Source organism: Apteryx mantelli, chromosome 12 (genome assembly GCF_036417845.1).
Source record: "Apteryx mantelli isolate bAptMan1 chromosome 12, bAptMan1.hap1, whole genome shotgun sequence".
Lineage (NCBI taxonomy): Eukaryota > Metazoa > Chordata > Aves > Apterygiformes > Apterygidae > Apteryx > Apteryx mantelli.
The window spans coordinates 14,883,214-14,904,452 of record NC_089989.1 but is presented as its reverse complement, the minus strand read 5'-3'; the positions used below and the strand labels follow the sequence as shown (position 1 = coordinate 14,904,452).

Here is a 21,239-nt window from a genome sequence, read left to right as displayed (position 1 = left end):
GACTGAAAGCTAGCCTATGCCAACTGTAAGCAAAAGTAAAACAGAGTACTTTGCAATACCTAGATTGAAATACTTGGAAAAGGTCAACAGACAACACAAATGCTGAAAAACCAATGATATCTATAAAATTATTTCAGCTTCAGTAATCTGAAGTGATCTATTAGTAATAAGGATAAAATCAATAAAATACATAGATGATTTTTAACCCATCAACACAGAACAGAACTGGGCAGATTGATGAGTGTGTCTACTTAAAGAATTACCTTTAAATGAGATAGGAACACACAGCTTGATTTTTAGAAGGGTAGAAAACGCACATTTGCACTTGACATAAACAGAGTTTAGCTGAGTAAGGCCTGAAGATATGTCCTAGCTGAAATTTATTTTTTAGTAAGATATTCACTAAATAATTCCATGGAAATTTTGAACTATACATTTCAGTTTAAAAAGCTGGCTGCATATTCAAGAAGATTAAAAAAAATACCTCATATTTGCCATCAGAATATTGAAAGATGTATCAATTCCAGATTCAAAATGAAAACTATCTTTTATTTGTTTAGGTACCAAAGCTGGAGTGAAAAAACACATACAGTTTCTACAGTTGGAAGCAAGCTAAGCTGGAAAAGGAAATGGTTATATGTGCTTTGATATGTATTACTGATTTATATAACACTCTATAGAATGACTATCTTTAGATACTAAGAGCAAAATTAATTTGCCCAAGAATTTGTTCTTACTAGACAATGTTATGCTTCTTCTTCTAGAAACATTCATGATGGAGACCTTATCATTTGAAAGCAATCTAACATGTAAACAGCCCTTCCGAAAGTTAGATGAATTCTGAGAAGATTTTAAAATAGAAAGCTTGGAGATCAATCATGGATCATAAGACTGAGGAGAAAAGAAAGCAGCACCATAGCTTGACTTTACTGGAACAAGTAAAAAGAATGAAAGAATCAGCAGAGATAATTGATGTTGTTCTAGTTGCAGAAGGTGAGAAATTCCCTTGCCATAAGGTGGTACTGGCTGCATTCAGTCCGTATTTCAAAGCCATGTTTACCTGTGGCTTGGTTGAATGCACCCAAAGAGAAGTAGTATTATATGACATCTCTGCAGAGAGTGTGTCCATAATACTCAGTTACATGTACAGTGCAGATTTGCACCTCACTAATCAGAATGTGCAGACTGTTGCTGTTGCTGCGTATTTCATGCAGATGGAAGACGTCTTCAATATATGTCAGAAGTACATGATGGACCATATGGATGCTTCCAATTGTGTAGGGATTTACTACTTTGCAAAGCACATTGGAGCAGAAGATTTATCTGATCAAGCAGGGAAATACTTATATCAGCATTTTGCTGAGGTGAGCTTACAGGAAGAAATATTAGAGATTGAAGTCCAGCAGCTGTTGACTCTTATAAAATCAGATGATCTGAATGTTTCCAGGGAGGAGAGCATTCTGGACCTCGTCATTAGATGGGTTAATCACAGCAGAAAGTCACGTGTGGTACACCTTATTGAGCTCCTGAAGCAAGTGAGACTGGTACTTGTCAGTCCTTCTTTTTTAGTGGAAGCCCGGAAAAGGAACACGATGATCCTGTGCAATTCAGAATGCAATGATATGTTTGAGGAAGCATTAGAAACCATCAAGATATCCAGACACCCTTCTCTCAGTCTGCGATACGGCATGGAGACTACTGATGTTTTACTCTGCATCGGCAACAATTCTCTGGGCATTAGATCAAGACATGGTAGCTATGCAGATGCCAGTTTCTGTTATGCTCCTGCAACACAAAAGACTTACTTCATTTCCTCTCCAAAGTATGGAGAGGGTTTAGGTTGTGTCTGCACTGGTGTTGTCACTGAGAATAACGATATTATTGTGGCAGGAGAAGCAAGCGCCGTCAAAATGTCTAGACAAAAGACCAGGAACATCGAAATTTATAGGTGTGTACCTTCTGTCAGAAAATCCCTAAATTTTTAGTCCAACTAATGTTTCTGGGGACAAGAAAAGACCATTAGACAAAGCATTCATTCCCTAAAAGTTTGCATAGAGATTTCAATTACTCAAATCAGTTTGTTACAACTCATCTTCATGGCACAATCAATTATACACATACAACCAAATCTTGATGCCTTTTCTCATGAAAGAGTATTTACTGTGGTGGCATCCCTGTGTAAATAAGCTTGATTAGATCCTAGATCAATGTATCTGGACTTTGTATTCTTCTAAATCAAATCTCAGCATTTTGCTAGGGTTTTCTTTTCTAGATTATTGGCAGGGGGAAGGAGTCAAGGCAATCACCTGAGAAGTCCAGTAAGACAAGGATAACACTCTTCTATAAAATTGCCATGTTGATGATACTTCAGAGATAAAATGATAATGGCTGATAATTTAAAACCCTCATTCTGTTTTTACTCATGTCTTTTTCAGATGAACCCATTTTAAAGAAAATGGGAGCTTTTCTGGATTCAAGACTAAGTAAAAAAGTAAAGACAGCATTTTCAAGTACAGGTGCCTAAATTTAACAAAGTAAATCCATATTGAGGCAGAAGAAGTGGCCTTATTTTCAGCAGTGCTGAGCTCTCTCTCTTCCCACTGACTTCAGTGGAAACTGGGCATGAACAGCACATGCAGAAATAAGGGACCCCTACATTAATTAAGGTCAAATATCTTCCAAAGGATGCCTAAAGTTAGGCCCCTTCATACTAAAAATACTTGATCTTGCAAGCATTGAGCTCAATTTTATAACTTCTCTGTGAAGAAGAAAACTCTTGTCATTGTATCATTGAATAAACAAAGAAGATCAAGGGGGTAACATTTGAAAACAAGCTGATACGACCTCAGTGAATCAGGGCACTCACAACTTTGGATTTTCCTACAGATACCACCAGCAAGGAAACCAGTATTGGCACAGTGTGTGCACCACTCAGCTCCGTGAACTCTATGCACTGGGCACTATCCATAATGATCTCTATGTAATAGGAGGGCAAATGAAAATGAAAAATCAGTATCTGGTCACAAACTGCGTGGAGAAGTATTCCATGGAGCAAGATACCTGGAGAAGCATAGCACCTCTTCCCTTGCCATTAGCCTGCCATGTAGTGGTAACAGTGAAGAATAAGCTCTACGTGATGGGTGGCTGGACACCACAGGTTAATAAAAATGCTAGTTATTTTGTTTTGTTTGTTTACTAACAGTCAGAGCTATGCTTGGTTTATATGATGCATAATTTTATGGTGCCTCTTGCACAGCAAAAGTACATCAGTGATACGAGAAGAATAAATTGCTCTCATTCCTCTGACATCTTTCATAGGAAAACCAAATAGGGTAAAGGGGAATAAAATCTGTATTCTATCATCTTCACCGTAAAAGCCAACTTCTGGAAGGGCAGTTCTTTCATAGAGACTTTCACTGTAAGCAAGAATCTAAAATGTATCTCTTGTGTCAATATGAGTTCTATTTTAAACAGCTACTGGGTTAAATATTGAAGGCCTGATTTTTGCAAAAACCTGAACTGAAATAATTGGGATGATATTTAGTACTTATTTGGCACCTTTGTGTCATCACAGACTGGGAAAATGGATTAACTTAAGTCTTTCCTTATATATTGTCCTCTTAATTTTTCTAGGTATCAGGAAATAATGATCTTTAAATCACACAGAGACCTTTAACAGAGCCCCATATTCAAAAAGCACATACAGAGGTGAATTTCAGGACCAGATTCATATCTGAAATTCAAAGTTCATCTCAATTTCTCTTAGTTAACCTTTTGGGTTAACTGATGTTCCTTTATTTGTTTTTCATTGTATTTTATTTTTAATGAAAAGTCAAAGCATTATTTGGAGAATAGACTCCTTTAATTAATCCACGTATTTGTTTCAGTTGTATTGCTTGGCCATGTAGAGTACTGATGGAAATTTTCAACAGGGCCACAAATACCATCTTCAGCAGTACAAACAATATACAGAACTATGCTACAAGGCAGATAGATGGCAGAAACAGTGCTTGCCCTCTTTAGTATGTCCCAGTGTGAAAGATCTTTTTAAGAGTGTATGAAAGATCTTTTTAAGAGTGTAGCCCATTTTTACTTACTGTTTGGTGCAGTTTAATCTTGATTATTCAAGTTAGAGCCCCACATCTATCTGACAAAGATGTAGGGCATCTGTAATCCTTATTGCTGACTATGGTATTTTCAGAATGTCATCACATCTCATTGGTTTGTGATCTCTTGAAATAAATTAATGTTAAAAGTATTTAAAAGTGAAAAGTATTCAGCAAACAAGATTTCTACCTCTTTGGATATTTAGAGCACAGAAGTCCCCAAATGGAATCAACAGAAAGATCTGAGAGTACTTCTGATGCTAAAACAACTGAGCAAAGATACCTCTCTATTTTAAGAATTAAAATATGAGAACATCCTTAATGTAGAAACAGTCTGTCTCTAAAAAGCTTGAGCTGAAAGATTTGTTATATAACAAAGATAGATTTTAAGTTAGACAACCAGCTTTGTCTCGCTTAATAGTTCTCCAGAACAGATTGTAAGGAGGGAAAGTGGCTTGGAAACACTAGTCAAGAACATTGAGCCAAGAATCATTTAAAAAAATACAGGCACCTGGAAAACACATGAAGCTGAAACCTGCCAATCAGTACTAGCTGTAACAATACATGAGAGTCTGGGTTTATATATAAAATGGCTTGAGATGAGCAGATTAATACTAATTGACTAAAAACTATAGCTTTGTAACGTTAGCACGTACCTGAGCAGATCAGAACAAATTAGCTAAAGCACTCAAAAAAAAGTACTTTAAGACCAACACTGCAGAGGGTGCTGAATTCTTCTAGTATCACATATCTCCTTGCATTCACCTTTCAGATGCTGCAGTTGTATTTGTGTGACTGTCACAGCTGCACTATGAAAGCATATTGGTTTGTCAGGTCAGGAGTTGTCTTTATATTCAAGCAGCACTGAATGTTCTGTCAATCCTTAACAAACACTAATGATGCAGCATTGATAGAGTGCTGTAAATGTATGTGTCCATTCACAGGACACAGATAAATACATGTTCCCTTCCCACTCAGACTTTGCAATTGAAATAAGACAAGACAAAGTCAAGCCAGGACATAAAATGACAGCTTAGGAGGGCAAGGACTTGACTCACTGCAGCACTGCTCCAGTTCTGCATTGGTCTATCTTCACTGATGCCAGTAGAGTTAAAAACCCAAGTGTACTGGCTGTGAATCAAGCCTTGGTAACTGGGGGCTCTTAAAATGGCAGGAAGCATCTGGTGAGGGCTGAAAGGCAGGTTTCAGATCCTTGAGACAGACAGAAGGGACACTTATTTTTTCTGTATATAAAGAACACAGTGTGCACTCTGAAATGGTTCACATTAAAGTTACCACAAAAATGAGGTAGGATGTGAATTTACAGCATGTCAAATGGTGTCTGCTCATAAGCATACACTTACTCTGTGGTAAAAAAGACATGGCTTACCCCTCTTTCAGTGAATACTGAATTTCAGTGTCTCACACTTGCAGAGAAAGGGCATGCCCATGGGCACTTACAGGGCAGTAACCAAGGGACTATATATTTACTTTCTAGTTTTCCTCCTACTAGCTTGTCCATCACATCAGTGTTGGAAAGGTTTTTTGGGAAAGGAAAATAACAAGCAAAGCAAGAACACGTATAGCAACTTCACAAGTAAGCAAAGTAGCTCTCTCCTTTTCATTACCTCTGCATGAAATCTTTCATCTTGAGATATTTCAGAGCCCTCCCCCACAGGTTATTGCTTACATTCAAAGTTACCATACCAGAAAATACAATCTTAGTTCCCTGTGCTATACCACAGAGGGAGAAAAAGGGGAAGAAGATTAGAAAGAAAAAAGAGGAGTAGGAGTGAGTATAAAAAGTAGATTACGGTAGCAATGATACAGCATGGGGTTAAGAGATTATTAAAACTATTGAAGGAGAAGACACAGCAGTTGAACGACATTACACTGTTTAGGTTGACTAAATAAATGTGCATGCTAGTTGAGAATAAGTTATGTATATAAACAGGCCTGAGAAAAGCCAGCTAAGTACTTCACTGAGACTCATGGTACAGTCTGAATAACAACGTAAATAGAAATTCAACATTTAGAAGGAAGAAAAACTATCTTACAGAAGGTTTTCCTTTCATTATCAGGACTTCACAGAGGCCTTGTAAAAGAGGTATGCCCTGTCAGAGCTGGACCCATGAATGTTTTGTTATTACCCAAATCCTCAGCTTTATTGCTACAGAATATAAATGCCCTGTTATTCATTTGCCTTCTACAATGCACTTCCAGCCACAAGTCATGGTGCTGTTAAACTGTAGTGAGTATGAATCACTTCACAGCTAGAATTGATGTGTTGATGTTATTTATCTGCTCAGCTGTCTGCTGTGATTAATTGCATGCAGGCATGTGCAGAGGGCTCCAAATGTTGTATTATTATATGGCTGTCATATTTCATACAGATGGATCTGCCTGACGATGAGCCGGATCGATTAAGTAACAGAATGTTTCGGTATGACCCAGGCCAAGACAAATGGACAGAGCGCGCACCAATGAAGTACTCCAAATACCGCTTCAGCACAGCTGTAGTCAACAGTGAGATTTATGTCTTGGGTAAGAGGAAACAGATTTTTAACAGATAGCACAATGACTTTTTCTTTTTTCCAGCAATTTGCCTCAGTGAAGTGAAATATCTCACCCTTTGCTATGTACTGTAGGACACAGTATGTTGAACTAAATGGATAGTATTTTCTGGAGCTATTTTTCTCCCACATAATTTCTTCCTTCCTTAATTCACATAGATTAAATTAGTGAAAGTTTAGTGCTCTGGATTAACGTAACAATGATACTTTGCTTTTTAAACCACTTTTCTTTGGAGTACCACCATGCTAATACTAATAATAAATTCAAAAAGATGGGCAGAGAAGCCTTGTTAGCATCATTTTACAGAGGAGGAATGGAAAGTTGAAGTAACATGCCCAGCATCCTAAAGGAATGGCACGGGGAAAAAGAGAATTTGGATCTCCCAGTCAAAACCAAAATTATTTGTGAAGTCTGATAAAATTTAATGAATCATTCTCTTCTACCCACCTCAGTGCAAATATACTATTTTGGAAAGTCTAAATCTTTCATTTTGCCATTTTTAAAATGACAGAATTAATGACAGAATTAATATTTGCACAAACTTTGTTCCCAAAGACCATTCCAACTTCTATCCAAGCCAACAGAAAGAACATCACTTGTTTCAGAACACTAGCAAACATCTCAGAAAGGCAAGACAAGCAAGGGATTTTTACGAAGAGAAAATGATTATGTAAAGCAGGAAAGGGTGGATGGAGAAGAAAGGCATTGCGACCATTGGGAACGATATAGAGAAAACATTAAAGAGGCATCTTGGAAGGAGAGTAGGAACCAGAAAGGTGACTAACAGAATGAGAGAATTATAGCTAGGAGCATGACTGGAAGGTGCTTGAAGAAGTGGGAGAGAAGTTTGTACAGTCGGCTAATCCACAAGTGTGCTGTGGGTCACTCACACTCTTCCATGCTCCAGGGTCCTGAGGGCATGAAGAAGGCAGCTATTACACCAGTTCCTTTTAATCCCTGCTGCTTCAAATTACTCCTGTTTTCAAGCTTATCAAAGCAAACACAATAAATATGGTCTTATCAAATTAATATATTTTTTGATTTAGGGATGTTTTTGTTTTTTCTGGGTTGTTATTTACCATGGATAATGGAGAGTGTCTTCCTGACATGTAACACTGAAGGAATTTTGCAGAAGGCTTCCTGGAGAGGTATATCTAAGAAAGGTGTCTCTGGAGTAGCAGAAGGGGAAGACGGCTTTAACACCCCATTTGTCTTCTTTTAGAGACACTTCTTTCTCTACAGTGGCTTGAGCCAGACCTACAGGCACAACCAGGAGAAAGGGTGAAAGAGGCACACATGCAAAAGAGAGTTTACAAACAGAAAATCATTATTGTCAACAGTTACTCACAGGTGAACTTCAACATGCTGTCAAATAAAGTAAATGCTGGCTATTTAGGTTCAAAGGTGCTTTGAAAATGGAAGAGGTTTAATCCTCTTTAAAAGGTTAAATATATATCTATTTATTTATACTGATAATGATGCTGTAATGGGGAAGCAGAAGCAGCAGTAACAGTTGGGAAGAGAAAGGCTCTATTCATGCATTTCAGTAACAAGCATTCAGAGATCAAGACCAAGAGTTCTGTGATGACACAAGAGAGTCAGGGAGAAAAAAAAGGAGATGCCCTGGGATGCTTGTGATAAAACAGGTTGACAGTCGTCTTCACAGTAACCCTTATACTGAAACATGGAAAAGCAGTGGCTAATAAGGAGAACTGCATCCATTTTCTTCCCTCAAAATCTCACAAAGCAAGAAGCGTATCTGAATGACTACAATAGTGAAATGTATAGGTTGTACACAAAGCATAGTTCTAGTCTGAAAAGTGATTGTTAAAATGGCATTAAGGAGTTCTAAGTTTACGATTTCTTACAGACTTTCGCATGAGTTTTGCTAACATAAAAAATAAAAAGCATCATTTTACTATGTATAGCTGCCAGTGCTGCTCTTTTCAGGAAGCTGAATATTGACTTGAATTCTTTCTTACATGCCGGTCAGTACCAATAATAATTTTTTGGTGCAAAGACCTTTGTTAACAATTTTATTGGCATGTAGGCTGGAATAGAATCTAATTCTGTTTCCCATCACCTTGTTGGTTCACACACCTTTCCATGAGCAATCCTTATCCGAGCAGTCCTAGGGGAATCAATGCACTTAATCCTGTGATTAACAATCTGCTGCATTGGACCCTTTACTCCTGTCACTAAACATGACTAAGCACATGCAAGAGCAGTGTCTGATCTTAGCTATAACAGTGTAAATTTGGGGTAATTCTACTGTAATGAACAGACTTGCTTGTAATTTATACCAAAGATAACTGAGCTCACAAGCTGCTCCAGGGAGCAGATTTTTGAGAAAGACTCTGCTATTTTTATGATGGCATTTCTGAATGCGCCCCTGTTCTAATGCTGTGTCCACTGCAAGGTGTAACTGGAGCAAATGTAGACGTGACTGAGTTAACTTCAGGTAGCCTGAATATTGCTTGTGGGGAAGACATTTTACATAGGCTACAACACTGGGCTGTTTTCACAAACTCCTGATTGTTTATTTTCACAAAACTTGTGAGGATTTTAATATCTGTAAATCTGTAAAATTTGGTTGAAATTCGCCAATAGGTTCAAAAGCTATTAGAGGACAGACAAAATAATGCAAACACAGATACAGAAGACGCATGTACCAAGTATAATTGTGTAAGTCTTGTTTCCTTAGGAAATGAAATAAAATTAGAGCTAATTTTTTAATCAAAAACCAAAGCTGATACAGAGCCAAAAATGATGTGTCAAAAAATTCTACCTTTGAATATGCTGTTTTAAATCCACCCTTAACTGCATGGGTGGAACTGAGAAGATTTAAATATTAAAATTGAGCAGACAATTTGGCTGGTAAATTTTAACCAGCATGAACTGAAAATTCTGTAGAGGAGACTCTAAAGCATTTTCAAACACCTCTCATAACGATGAAGAATTTTCAAAAGAATTCTGTTTGGAAACAGCTTTACAGTCACTGATACTGGCATCTTATTCTGCTGGTATCACACATGGTCTCATCTCCAGCTGTAAACTCACACATGCCAACTGTAATTAAAATCTTACATGCCAAAGCTACATTCCATGCTTTATTCATGGTGACAAGTTCTTGTTACCTTATGAATTCTCAGACTGTTGGGCTGCGAAATAGGTACAGTTTTCCTTTGGAAACAATTGTGATGGTATCCCAGGCTGGGTGGACAGACAGTTCATGACATTGAAGGGAACATATTGAAAGCGCTCTTAATCTGGCTGATGCAGCACTTCATCATGCAGATGACATTCATGAGAGAATGAGAATGGAAAGAACTGAAGTTGATATTGACAGACCAAAGAATAGCAACTGTCATGAGAATGGTAAAACCATTGCAGCCTGTTCAAAGCTATGGATCCTTGGGACTTTACACTGTTTCACAGGGAATGTTGAGCACTGTGGGAGTCTAGAAAGATGCTGTCAAGGCCAATTTGTTCAAAAAGACACATTCTGAAGAGGATCACAGCTTGTAGGTTGTCCTCACATAGTGATCTTAGAGGTGTCTATACTCAGGCACAATGGCTAAGCTTTTGTGCTACAGATGAGAGAAACTTTTGTGGAGTTTCTGCCACTGCCCTTTATAGCCCCTCTCCCTCCAAATGGGGATTCCACACAGACAGGTTATGTGTATGTAGAACTTGAATATCTAGCAGGCTTCCATACAGCCTCAGTCATGAGACAGTCAGTGAAGTGGCAATTCAGAAGCATGGCAATGCTTGGATTCCCAAAAGAATCACCCCCTTTTCAGATCTTACTTGCTCCTTGTGTAGAACAATGTCTCCATGGGTTTCCTGTAGTCTGCACTGATTTAAAAAGGTTCACTGGGGGTTTCTGGGGACAGATGAAGGAGAGGAATGGAGGAAGGATGGAAGCAGGAAAATGAAAGATATCATCTGCATTCCACGAGGACCAAATCCTGCTTCCCAGAAGTAAAAATATAAAGAAATGCATAGCTCTAGCTGAGTACATAAAGTAGCATTGCAGAGAGACAGGACTTCTTTTGAGCAACTCTTGAAAAGTCACACATATCTTTTAAAAAAAGTAAGATTGTCATCTCTTTCAGGTACGGTCTCTGTGTACAGTTGGTACAGTTCTCAGTACATGCAGGATTAGGTGGGACTCCAGAGTACAAATGAAAAATCACTGCACTAACTTGATCCTCTCCTCTCGTCTCTAAAATATGAATCTAAGTTCTATCACATATATGAAGCAAAAAGCATAGATGGATCACTAGCTTTGAATAAGATACCATAACAGATTCTTTGATATACAAGTCTAATTTTTACTCTCATCCATATAGGTGCAAATTTGCTGCAAGTCTGCTGATTTCGATTGTGTTGTGCCAGATCAATTTTGTTCTAACCAACATCAGAATCTGACACTTAGCCTTTGAAGTGTTAATTTTTGAAGAGTCCCATTGGTGCAGAACATAGAGTACATAGTCACTGTCCAAAAACCCTTCCCAGTCTAATTGCCACCTCCAGCCTCTAAAACTCTAATGACCTAAATGGAATTATTCTAGAGTCTCACTGATGGAAAGAAAATGAGAAATAGATTAGAGTTTTTTGTCTGAGTAATAGCATTGTTCGGGAACCTGTACCACGAGTCTTTAATCAGCAATCCTGCAATGTAATTGTCTGTTTGTTGTATAATGTTCCTAGAGAATCTTTTGCTATTTATATGGTGTACATAATCCTTATAAGTAAATGAACAGCATTTCCTGAGGCTCAAAATCCTTTCTCCTATTCATCCCATTTGACTGGTCTTAGCTCTTTCTCTCCATATTTTCCCAGGAACATAACTATATTTGTTAGAAAGCCCAAGAAAGAGCAGTATTGTGTTCTTAATGACAGAGGCAATTGAGATACTTTTGGAAGAAAACCAGATGGGAGGGCTCTATTTAAGGTCATGCATTTTAATCTCTTGCTTAAAAAAAAATCCTTTGCAGCTGAGTCTCTGAAAACTCATTACAGCTGATGGATAAATTAGGAAAAGACCTGCCAAATGAATTAGCTTATATTAAAAAACATTCAACAGAACTACTATCTCTGAAATATAGGTCACTAGTAAAAATATTGTATCACCATGACAGCTTTAACCATGTGTTGCTTTTATGTTATATAATACCTGTTTTATAAATAAGAACATACAGAAGGACTTAAATAAGAAATCCTATTAGTAAAGATTTAGGAGTCAAATAATTTTTGTTTATCCTCCTTAGTTTGGCATCCCACCTCATTAAAACCTGTTTTTTCCCTGAGCTCTTACTGAGAGCTTCTTTTAAAAGTTTTAAGCAGTTAAATGAGGTTCAATTAAATACTGAATATCTCCATCATAAAATACTTATTCGAATATGTACTTTGGAGTCTCTCTGGAATGGAAAGCTTGTGTAGGATGGACTGGAAGGAGACATTTTAGTTTTCATGCTTCAGTATTAACTGTGTGTTTAAGTAACATCCTTCTTCTAAAACAGACATGTCTATAAATATGCTTTGGACTTCCAACAAGTGGCAGATAATGGGTCTGATTCTGCCCTGTTATACCTGTGCACCAGTCCCTGGAGTGCTAGTGTGCAGGCAGGAACCAAAGGCAAAATCTGGTCTGATACATGAGACAAGAAATGCTCCCTATTCATTTAAGGATTACCAAAGGAAAGGAGAACAAGGCATTACAGGAGAAAAGAAGGAGCTGGAACTGAAGTGTTGACTGTTTAGGAAGACATTTAGTTTTCTCAGCCCTGTTTCTAATCAATCTTTTGATCTCATGTCTTCCTACAAGCTACATTACATCATCTGCTTTGCTCTGTGATAGTAAAGAATGACAGTGCTTCTCATTCTCATTTTCGTAAGTGCCTGCCAGGGCTAGCTTTATTGCTCCCTTATTTCTCCATGAAACCAGTTATGCAGCCCTGCTTTAAAGAGACTGAGAGAGTAATGTAAGTGCTGAGACTCTCAGCTTGAGTGCTGTTAAAGAGTAATGAAGGGAAATGTTACATAAGAGATTAGCGCTATTAAATCCATTGTGCATTCCAGAGATCAATTTAATAGTGAATTATTTTATGGGAGCAGAAGGACAGCAGGAGCTTAGATTTCACTTGCTTATTGGCGAACTACTCCTTTTTTCACCCATCTTCCTTTAATAAAAATTCAAACAGGCACTAGTAAGAATACATGTTGCTCAGTATTACAATCTGAGGGCTTAATCTTATGGCAAAGAATTACAGTATCAGGGCCCTGAGTGCAAATAGGCCTTAATTACCCTGACCAGCCTTCCCTGGGGCCTCCACCCACAACCTCTGCCCATGGGGCCAGGAGTGCCTATTTAAGCTGAGGCTTGGGCCTTCAGTCCCTGCTTTGTTGTCTTGCCTTTGCCTGATGACTGCTGGACTGTTGACGGGACCTACAGTCATCACCACGCTGCTCTGCTTGCCTGCCTCTGGTGCTGTGGATCTGCGCCCTGATGGTGAGGTCATTGTACGGCTCACCTTCCCTTAGGGAACAGCCCTGCTCTTGCTGCTTCCTAACATATTGCCCTGGCTGAGAGATTGTAGGTTATCTCTAATTTTAGCTGTCTGTTTGTGGGGGAATCAAGTTAAAATGTATAAAGTCTGACATTCAGAGGTCCTGATCACCATTCCTCTCTAAATGAAGTATGCAGGCTCTTTTCAGTTCTACCTGGGTCATGAACAACCTTGTAGGCATCATTTTGGTAAGCTATCCTGTCTATACACTGTGCACTGAGCAATCCAAATTTGGATCTCCATTGCTAACCTGAAAACCAAATTGTTCAGGTTGGACTCAGTTGCCTATCAAATCTAGCCGTGTGAGTGCTCAATTCTTATGGATCAGTGTAACTGTTTAGACTAGTGGCCGCTCTTACAAGTGTCAGTTCCAGTGATGCAAGTGAAGTCACTGGGCAAGTGCAGGTAGGAATATTCTTATCTCTTGCGATTTAATCATATGCTAGTCCCCTTCTATAGATACATGTACACATATATATGGCACCTTTAAGGCACTTATCTCCTTTGCATCAGCTGAACTAATTATTACTATGGATGTTATTTACCACTTCACAGCCTTCGCAGACATTCCCACTCTTCTGCTGAAAGGGTGTTCTGTTATTTAGAACCGATGTGATTCAAATTGCGTTTAGTCTTCTCAAGTAAGAATGGAAGAAGGGGGAGGCAGCTGACCTAAGGCAAAGCAATATGTTTTGCCTTCAGCCAGTTATGAACAGTGTGTGGGTACAGCAAGGCACAGAGTGTCTCATTGAAATTCTGAAGATGTAGTAATCACATCACCTATCTTGCTTTGCCTTCTTGCATCAAAGGCTTGTCTTTTTTTATCCTGATTTCTTAATAAAGACCATATATTGTATTTATATATTTATTTTACTAATGGAGCTTCATGTTAAATTTAAAACCCATTAGAACCACTGCTTACAGAGTGCCCTTGAAAGTATGTTTGATTGTGGAATCATCCAAGCGTGATATGGAAAGCTCTCAAGCATTAATGGTTTTGGGAACACAAAGGTGGCTTCACTGGCTTATTTTAGTCTTTCAGTGGCATCTGAAATATCTCCCAGGGAAAGCAAATAATGTAAAAAGCCTAACATGTTGAAAGGGTGTATTTGTAAAGGGGGGAACTGAGTTCTGGGATTAAATCATCTTGTGTGATGAATGTGAAAATGACAGAAATGTTCCAAACCCTCAGTGAGAAATCCATCTCTCCCTGCACAAAGGACATGTAACTGGGCTATATGTAGAGAATTAAACCAGGTGGTGTTGAAGTCACCTGCTCTGTGACAAGAGGTGAATGTGGGTCAATAATGTGAGACCCTTCACAGTGTCCATTCCAGTTCTTATGCACAGAATAGCAATTGCTGGACTGCTGGGAGGTTGGGACCACAGCATTTATAGTTCTGGGCGGTTTAAGGTACAGTCACAAGTGCAAAATTCCAAATACATAAAAATGACCCCTCCTGTCCATGTACTTTGGGCAGACCACTTGGCACAAGAGTCTCCCTCAAATGACCTACAACCCTCTGCTCTTTTTGCTGCTTTCTTTCTTAGCCCCTTCAAGGTCAGCAGAGGCCCCTGTAGGAACAAAGCATAAACTCTCTTGTTCAACTGCTCTACCCAGAGAAGATGAAATAAAATAAAGAGAATCCTCATGGTCTTAACTGCAATTCCATATGTCTACATTTGTATGTCTACTGGTTTCATAAATCTGTATAAAGAAGACAGTATGATAGGATGATCTGGACCTTTGAGTGACTGAGTACAAAGCAGGGTGAATTGCCTGCCACATGAAGTTTCTTTTTTTTTTTCTGGCCAGTTTGAAGTCTTGCATGTAGACACATTGTAGATATGATGGATAGTCTGATTAACATCAGAAGCCTCCACTCAGTTGCAGATGTGGGTTCATTTGAGAAATTTTCTTGCTGATTTGTGTATTCTGTTCTTTGGGAAAAGGCTTGAGACATCAGTCTCCATGGGGGGGGAAGTATTGCCTCACAGGAGGAATTCTGAACTACTGCATCTGGGAATATGGCAAAGCAGTGCTGGTAGAATCTAATATCCTCAGATTCCTTTGTTGACAATATTTCAGTGTTAGCATTGCTTTAAAAGAGGAGACTGAAATTCTTCTGTGAGTTTGATTTCTTATTGTTTGGAATACTACTTTTTTAAGCTTGAAAATTAAACTTTATTCCCATCTGATTTTCTTCTCATTTTCTATTTGCCAGGAACTTAGTTTTATGTTTTTATTGTAAAATTAACCTGAAATTGGATTTACCTCAAATGGCTGAGGGTGTAAATAAAATGGAGATACTTTGTACCTTCAGGACTGTTTAGGTTTTAAAAAATAGGTTTAAAGGAGTTAAACTATTCAGTGAAGGTTTTGTAAATGTTTGAAAACATACGGTAGCTCTTAAGCTGTTGCAAAGAAGCTCCAATAGGTCACTAAAGATTATTTCTCTAATAATTATACAAGGAAAATGTTTGAAGGCTGCTCCCCTGGGTGGCCAGCTGAATGCCTTCATTAATTGGTGATGGTTAGGACTTTTTCCAGAAGTTACTAACTGTGCTGTATTAGTACTGTACCTGATTACCTGATTATTTCTGTTCTTTTCTAAGTTACTGTGCCGCACAATCACTGAACTTTGAAAATGACAATAACAATGCACTAAGAAATAAAGAAAACAACCAGTTATGCTTCTAGAAAAGTTCTGAAGCATTTTGGCTACTGGCATCCATGAAATAAGGCAATCAGAAAAGCTGTTCAGTTGACTCTGATACGCTGTATGTGTGTCCTAGTTGGTACCATTCTTCCTCTAATTGAACAATATGCTCTTTCATTCTTCAGATGAAGACTCTGTCTACAGGTGAGTGGATATTCTTCAGTGTAGTATAGTAACACCTGAGGTAATTTTAAAACAGCCAGCTTGATAATCAGCAGCAGTCTGTCTTTGGCACCATGGCACCTCTTTTGAGCAGATTAAATTAATCTGTGGGGAGCTTTAATATCATTGGTTCCCATTTAAAACTGCCTTGGGTATCTCCCTCTAGGCTATGACACACTCTGTAGCACATACCCTGTTAGCAAATTATCTTGCATGCTGTAGTCTGCTATTGAGATTCTACCAAAGGATACTATAGAATCAAAAAGACTTTATGATAAGCAATCGGTTATAGCCTATGACTGAAGAATTTTTCTGATTAGCTCTTAAAACTTTCCTTGACAATGTTGTCCATCAAATTCTGAGCTGCAGATAAACACAGAATAGGTATCTTGAAAGTCCCAGCTGGGTTAGAAATGAGTTTTCTGGGTGCCAGGGCTCTCAACTCGTTAGACTTTAGTTGACAGCCTCCTTTGAGTGATAGTCACACAAGGCTACCACCTACCAAATGAAGATGCTGACACTGGATGTCGAAGTAAGCACTATATGCACATATCAATTCAAAATTCAAATTCTGATCTGAATCAAACACCAATAAGTTCAGCTGAAGGAAGGCTTCCCACTGATGATAATGGATACTGAATTTGGTTCTAATTTTGCTGCTCTGATGCAGGAATAAGTGCTTTACCTGTCTCAAAAATACAGGTCTAGAAAACAGTGGAGGCAAATTCAGAACATTATGGTCCCTACTTACATGTTGCCTCTTGCAAATACCTTTGGAGAGTGCACAAAATGTTAAAAAAAGAACACAATCCAAATTAAGAGATAGGTGGAAAACCATATGTGAGTATAACTTCAAGCACTAGGGGTTCATTTATTTGACAGATCATCTTAACAGCACTGGGCTGAAGCAATGTATTTTAAAAGCAGCCTCACCAACCTTGTACAGGTTATATTTGCAGTCATTCCCTTTTCCACATGCAAAGGTACAACTACATGCAGTACCATCCATTTGGGATTTGCACAATTGAGCAGTCCTACAAGTGTATCTGGAAAGCTAGCCCTTCATGTGAAAATTGCATATTGCTGTCATTTTATATTTAAAAGTGGTCACATACACACACATGCACAAAAGAACTGCTTTAGCATGCCATCAGTGCTCATTACAGGGTATTGTATCCATTGGCACAGATGGAAAACCTGCTAGGATATGTCAGCATATTAATTCTGGAGAACTAAAGGCTGTGAATTCAAAACCTGGATTTGATCACTGGAAAGAATTTGGAAATGCAGTGTTTACACGATGCTTTCAGTGTACAATGTTTGCAGTGTGCTCTGAGATTGCAGGTGTATCTGCAGCCTGTTGCAATATGTCCCAGCAAACGAAAACTGGGATCTGTTTCAATCCTGCAGACAGACTTCAGGCATTCTAATTAACCCTTCCACTGTAGGATTTGTCACAAATGACTCAGTTGGCACTCTTGCAAATTCGACGATTTTGCTTCTTGAAGCTGACTTCCCTTGAGAAAAGGATGAAATCTTTTTCTTGTGTTGAAAAAGACACAAGCAAATCCAAATGATTATTGGTTAACAAGTTTGAGGGTCAAATCCACTAACAACAGTAACGGAAAAAAATTTCGATACACTGCAACTTAATGCTAGTGATTTGTCCAGCACACAGAATAAGTAATTACAAGAATTTCTACTGCATAGTCAGAAAACAAGACAAGATACCTTTCATTTTTGAAGACATGCTGCTTGTTCTTCTTCTGATACCAAGCTTCAGAAAGGTGCTTGCTTGAATGTCTGTAGATAATGTGCAGTGGCTTCTGCTTTGCGTTTACTTTCTAGTGAGCTTTTGGAGCTGAAAAAGGGAAAAGAAAAGGAGTGTAATGAGGACATGTAAACAAAAAATGATGCAACCAACCATGTATTTTTCAGTGAAAGCCTGCGGCTGTTATAGTTGACCTAGATATCTTCTTTTGCAGGAGGAATTGGGTGCCTCGGTCGTGACAGGGGACAGACACGGAAATGTCTTGATGCAGTGGAGATTTATAACCCTGATGGAGACTTTTGGAGGGATGGGCCTGCTATGCCTTCTCCTCTCCTCTCCTTACGAACAAACTCTACAAGTGCAGGCTCTGTGGAAGGGAAGCTGTACCTCTGTGGAGGATTTCGTGGAGCAGGTACTGAAATGAGCCTGAAATTCCTTACATAGCTCAAATCAATTTCACTGTGAAACTGTCATGAATTCATGACTTAATAACGCTGTCATCAGGTGGTGCAGGCACGCTCTGGAACCACAGAGCTGATTCAGCCCTTTGGACTGCTGACTCCCAGTGTCAACATGAATTGTGCTCCATACTGTTTGTCCTTTGATTTCCACCCCCCGCCCCCTCATCAACAACAAAATTTAAGGAAGTTTGTGATCTGCACTATAGCTGTCCACATCTACGGCCTCTACAGAATTCTGAATCTACATCCAGAGCTGAGATCAGAATCTTAGCATATGTTAAAAAAATTAAAGAACTTGGGCATATTTTTCTAAGAGTAAGGCATTATGCAGCTGTCTTTAGCCAAGGTATGTTCTGTCACTGAGTCACGTATAAAGAGTGGTAGTACCGGGAGAGGTTGGAAGTCCTCCTGTGGCTTTCAAGATGGCCATCTTTTGTACATTTGTATAATGCCAGCACAATAGGGTCCTGATTCCTGACTGCACTATTGCAAGCTATATAATTATGTGCAGAACTCCCCTGCACTAAAAGACTATTATTTAGATTGCAAATCAAAAAGTCAGAGTTCGAAAATGCCAGTTTTGCAGTTACCTGTGCAACCTACTCTGACCCCCTATGTGTGCATTTGTATACTAGTTAAGAAATAGTATGTGATTGTGTTGTTAGACGTTGCTATGATGTCTATTAACAAGGGAGCCAAAATAAGATTCTCACTGGCAACTGTAAATCAGATATATCCAAATGTTTAAGGAGCTGACAGGAAGCTGTGCCTTAAAGATAGGGTTCTTAATGACTTTCAGTTTATTAAAGGAAAAGGGATTTTAAAATCTTCATAACAATCACAACTTCCATTTACCGTTATCAGGAAGGCTTGCACCCTAAGTCACCTGCACTGGACAAAACATTTGCTGTTCCCATTACAGAACTAATGCCCATTACTGACAATAGGAGCTGATTAGCAAGCCAGAAGCAAAGGTGGGTGGAGGTCATATGCTAAGCCTAAAGAGCTCTAGCCTGCTTCTCTCCCTGGACCCTGTATCCCTTGCCTGTTGGAAAGAGTGAAGGATGTGGGTGAAGGATGGACTGAAGAAGAGAGGGTTATTGGTATCCTATGGGACCTTCGAGAGGATGGCTCTTTCACAATTACAGTTCTTCAGCAACTTGAAGATATTTACAGAATAGCATGTGCTGCTGCTGCTTTAGCAGCAGATAGGGTTATTTTAGAATGTGCTTGTTGCTTGCTTTTAGTTTTTTGGGTTTCTTGGCATGCCACTGAAGTTTTTGTGAGGGAGGCAACCAAGAGAGGATATTCCAGTTTTACAAAACATTGTAATTTAGTTTCAACCAAGTGGTGATTTTGGAACAAGCTGGAGACACAGCTGTAGTCTCTGAGTTTTGTGCCTGCTGAACTCTAAAGGGCTGCTGTGAACACTGCAAGTATGATTGTTTCTTTGAAGGAAAGAAAAAAAAGCCAAAAAACTTCTGCAATGGGAAGTCTTATGCAACATATATAAGGGACAGCAACCAATTCCCCATACACTATCCATGCCCAAGTCCCTAGCTTCAACTTGCCTTTGCATTTACTTAAACCCAGTCTTGATCCAGCAGTGTGAAAGCTGGTCTACTAAGGAGGCTGTGGCATCTTCATTTTACTCTTGTACACTCCATGCTCTGCATGCCTTTCTGTGTGAGTATTGACCTAAATGGATAATCAGAGACTTTGTACACAAACATGAAGCTGAAAAGCAGCTCTCAACTGCCTGAAAGGCCTTAAGTTTGAATGGAAAGACAAGCACTACTGCCCTCTCAACTACCATCACTTCTGAGTGTCCCATATAATACTGCATGAAGTTTTGTGATGGCAGGATTCTCATATAGCCCTCTCGCAAATCTTTAAGTTTGTCTGGAGGAGGACAGCTGGAGTAGCATTAATAGCATCCCCAGGAGCAGTGGAAGAGAAACTGCAGCTACTTAATCTGCTAAAGGGAAGCTACCTGGTCAGCTCAGAGTAGCGTTTGGGTAATGCTGAACACAGCCTCTCTAAAGGATGAGTGGCCCTGAAGTGTTCCCAAGCTTCATCCATGGAAAGCTTCCTCTGAATCACAAGGAATGGTGTTCAACATTAAGCTGTGTTGATGGACACAGCTTGTGAGAATTCCTTTGCTGAGGTTTCAAGTTATAACCTTGTTTGAGGCCTGGCTGTGAAAGGGGAGAGGAGATTCATTCAGCTGAAGTGTAGACACTTATGAAGTGTCTCCATTAGGAACTTGGTCACGCTATCCCTGCAGCATACAGAGAAGCACAGGCACTTCCAGAGAGAGATTCAGGTCTTAATACTCTAAACCTGCTCTGAAAGACCAGAAGGCATGTTCTATGAGAATATGAGGGATCCTAAGTTGTCTTACCTAAAACAAACACGCTAGGAGCTTGGTGGCTATGGTTAGATGGTAAAAAACACTGAAACCTGTGTGCTGTACCATTAGCCAACAAATAATAATGTATCTGTTATAATCATGATGGGTATCCAAAAAATCATTTCTGTTTGCTTTGAATTCTAGTTTTCTGTTTTAACGTGACTTGCAAAACTTCACCTTTTAGCCAGCAGTTTATACAAATTAGTATTTCTGCTAAAACTATTATTACGGCAAATTAATCTGCTCATCTCTGACACTCAGCTTCAGTGCATGTAGCCCAATGTCACAAATGTTGCCTGTCATTTGTCAGCAGTATTATAGCACTCAGCAAAATATTCAGAAACATTTAAAATGGTTATTTTTGTCTATTAGTTTATAGTTCTGCACAGAGCACAAAGGCTAATCATTGTTTGAATATTCAGAATGACAGAATAAGCAATAGCCAGCTAGTTTTCTA

The 21,239-nt window shown here is 38.9% G+C and overlaps 1 protein-coding gene across 1 annotated transcript in view; it reads left to right on the top strand.

The window, feature by feature from the left end:
• The first annotated feature begins 878 nt into the window (after positions 1-878).
• KBTBD12 (kelch repeat and BTB domain containing 12) overlaps positions 879-21,239 on the top strand; it is a 28,945-nt gene continuing 8,584 nt past the window's right edge. Inside the window, exons 1-4 of the mRNA XM_013951978.2 lie at positions 879-1,948; positions 2,887-3,157; positions 6,500-6,650; positions 18,123-18,320. Of these exons, the coding sequence (XP_013807432.2) occupies positions 879-1,948; positions 2,887-3,157; positions 6,500-6,650; positions 18,123-18,320 (1,690 nt within the window). The remainder of the gene's footprint in view (positions 1,949-2,886; positions 3,158-6,499; positions 6,651-18,122; positions 18,321-21,239) is intronic.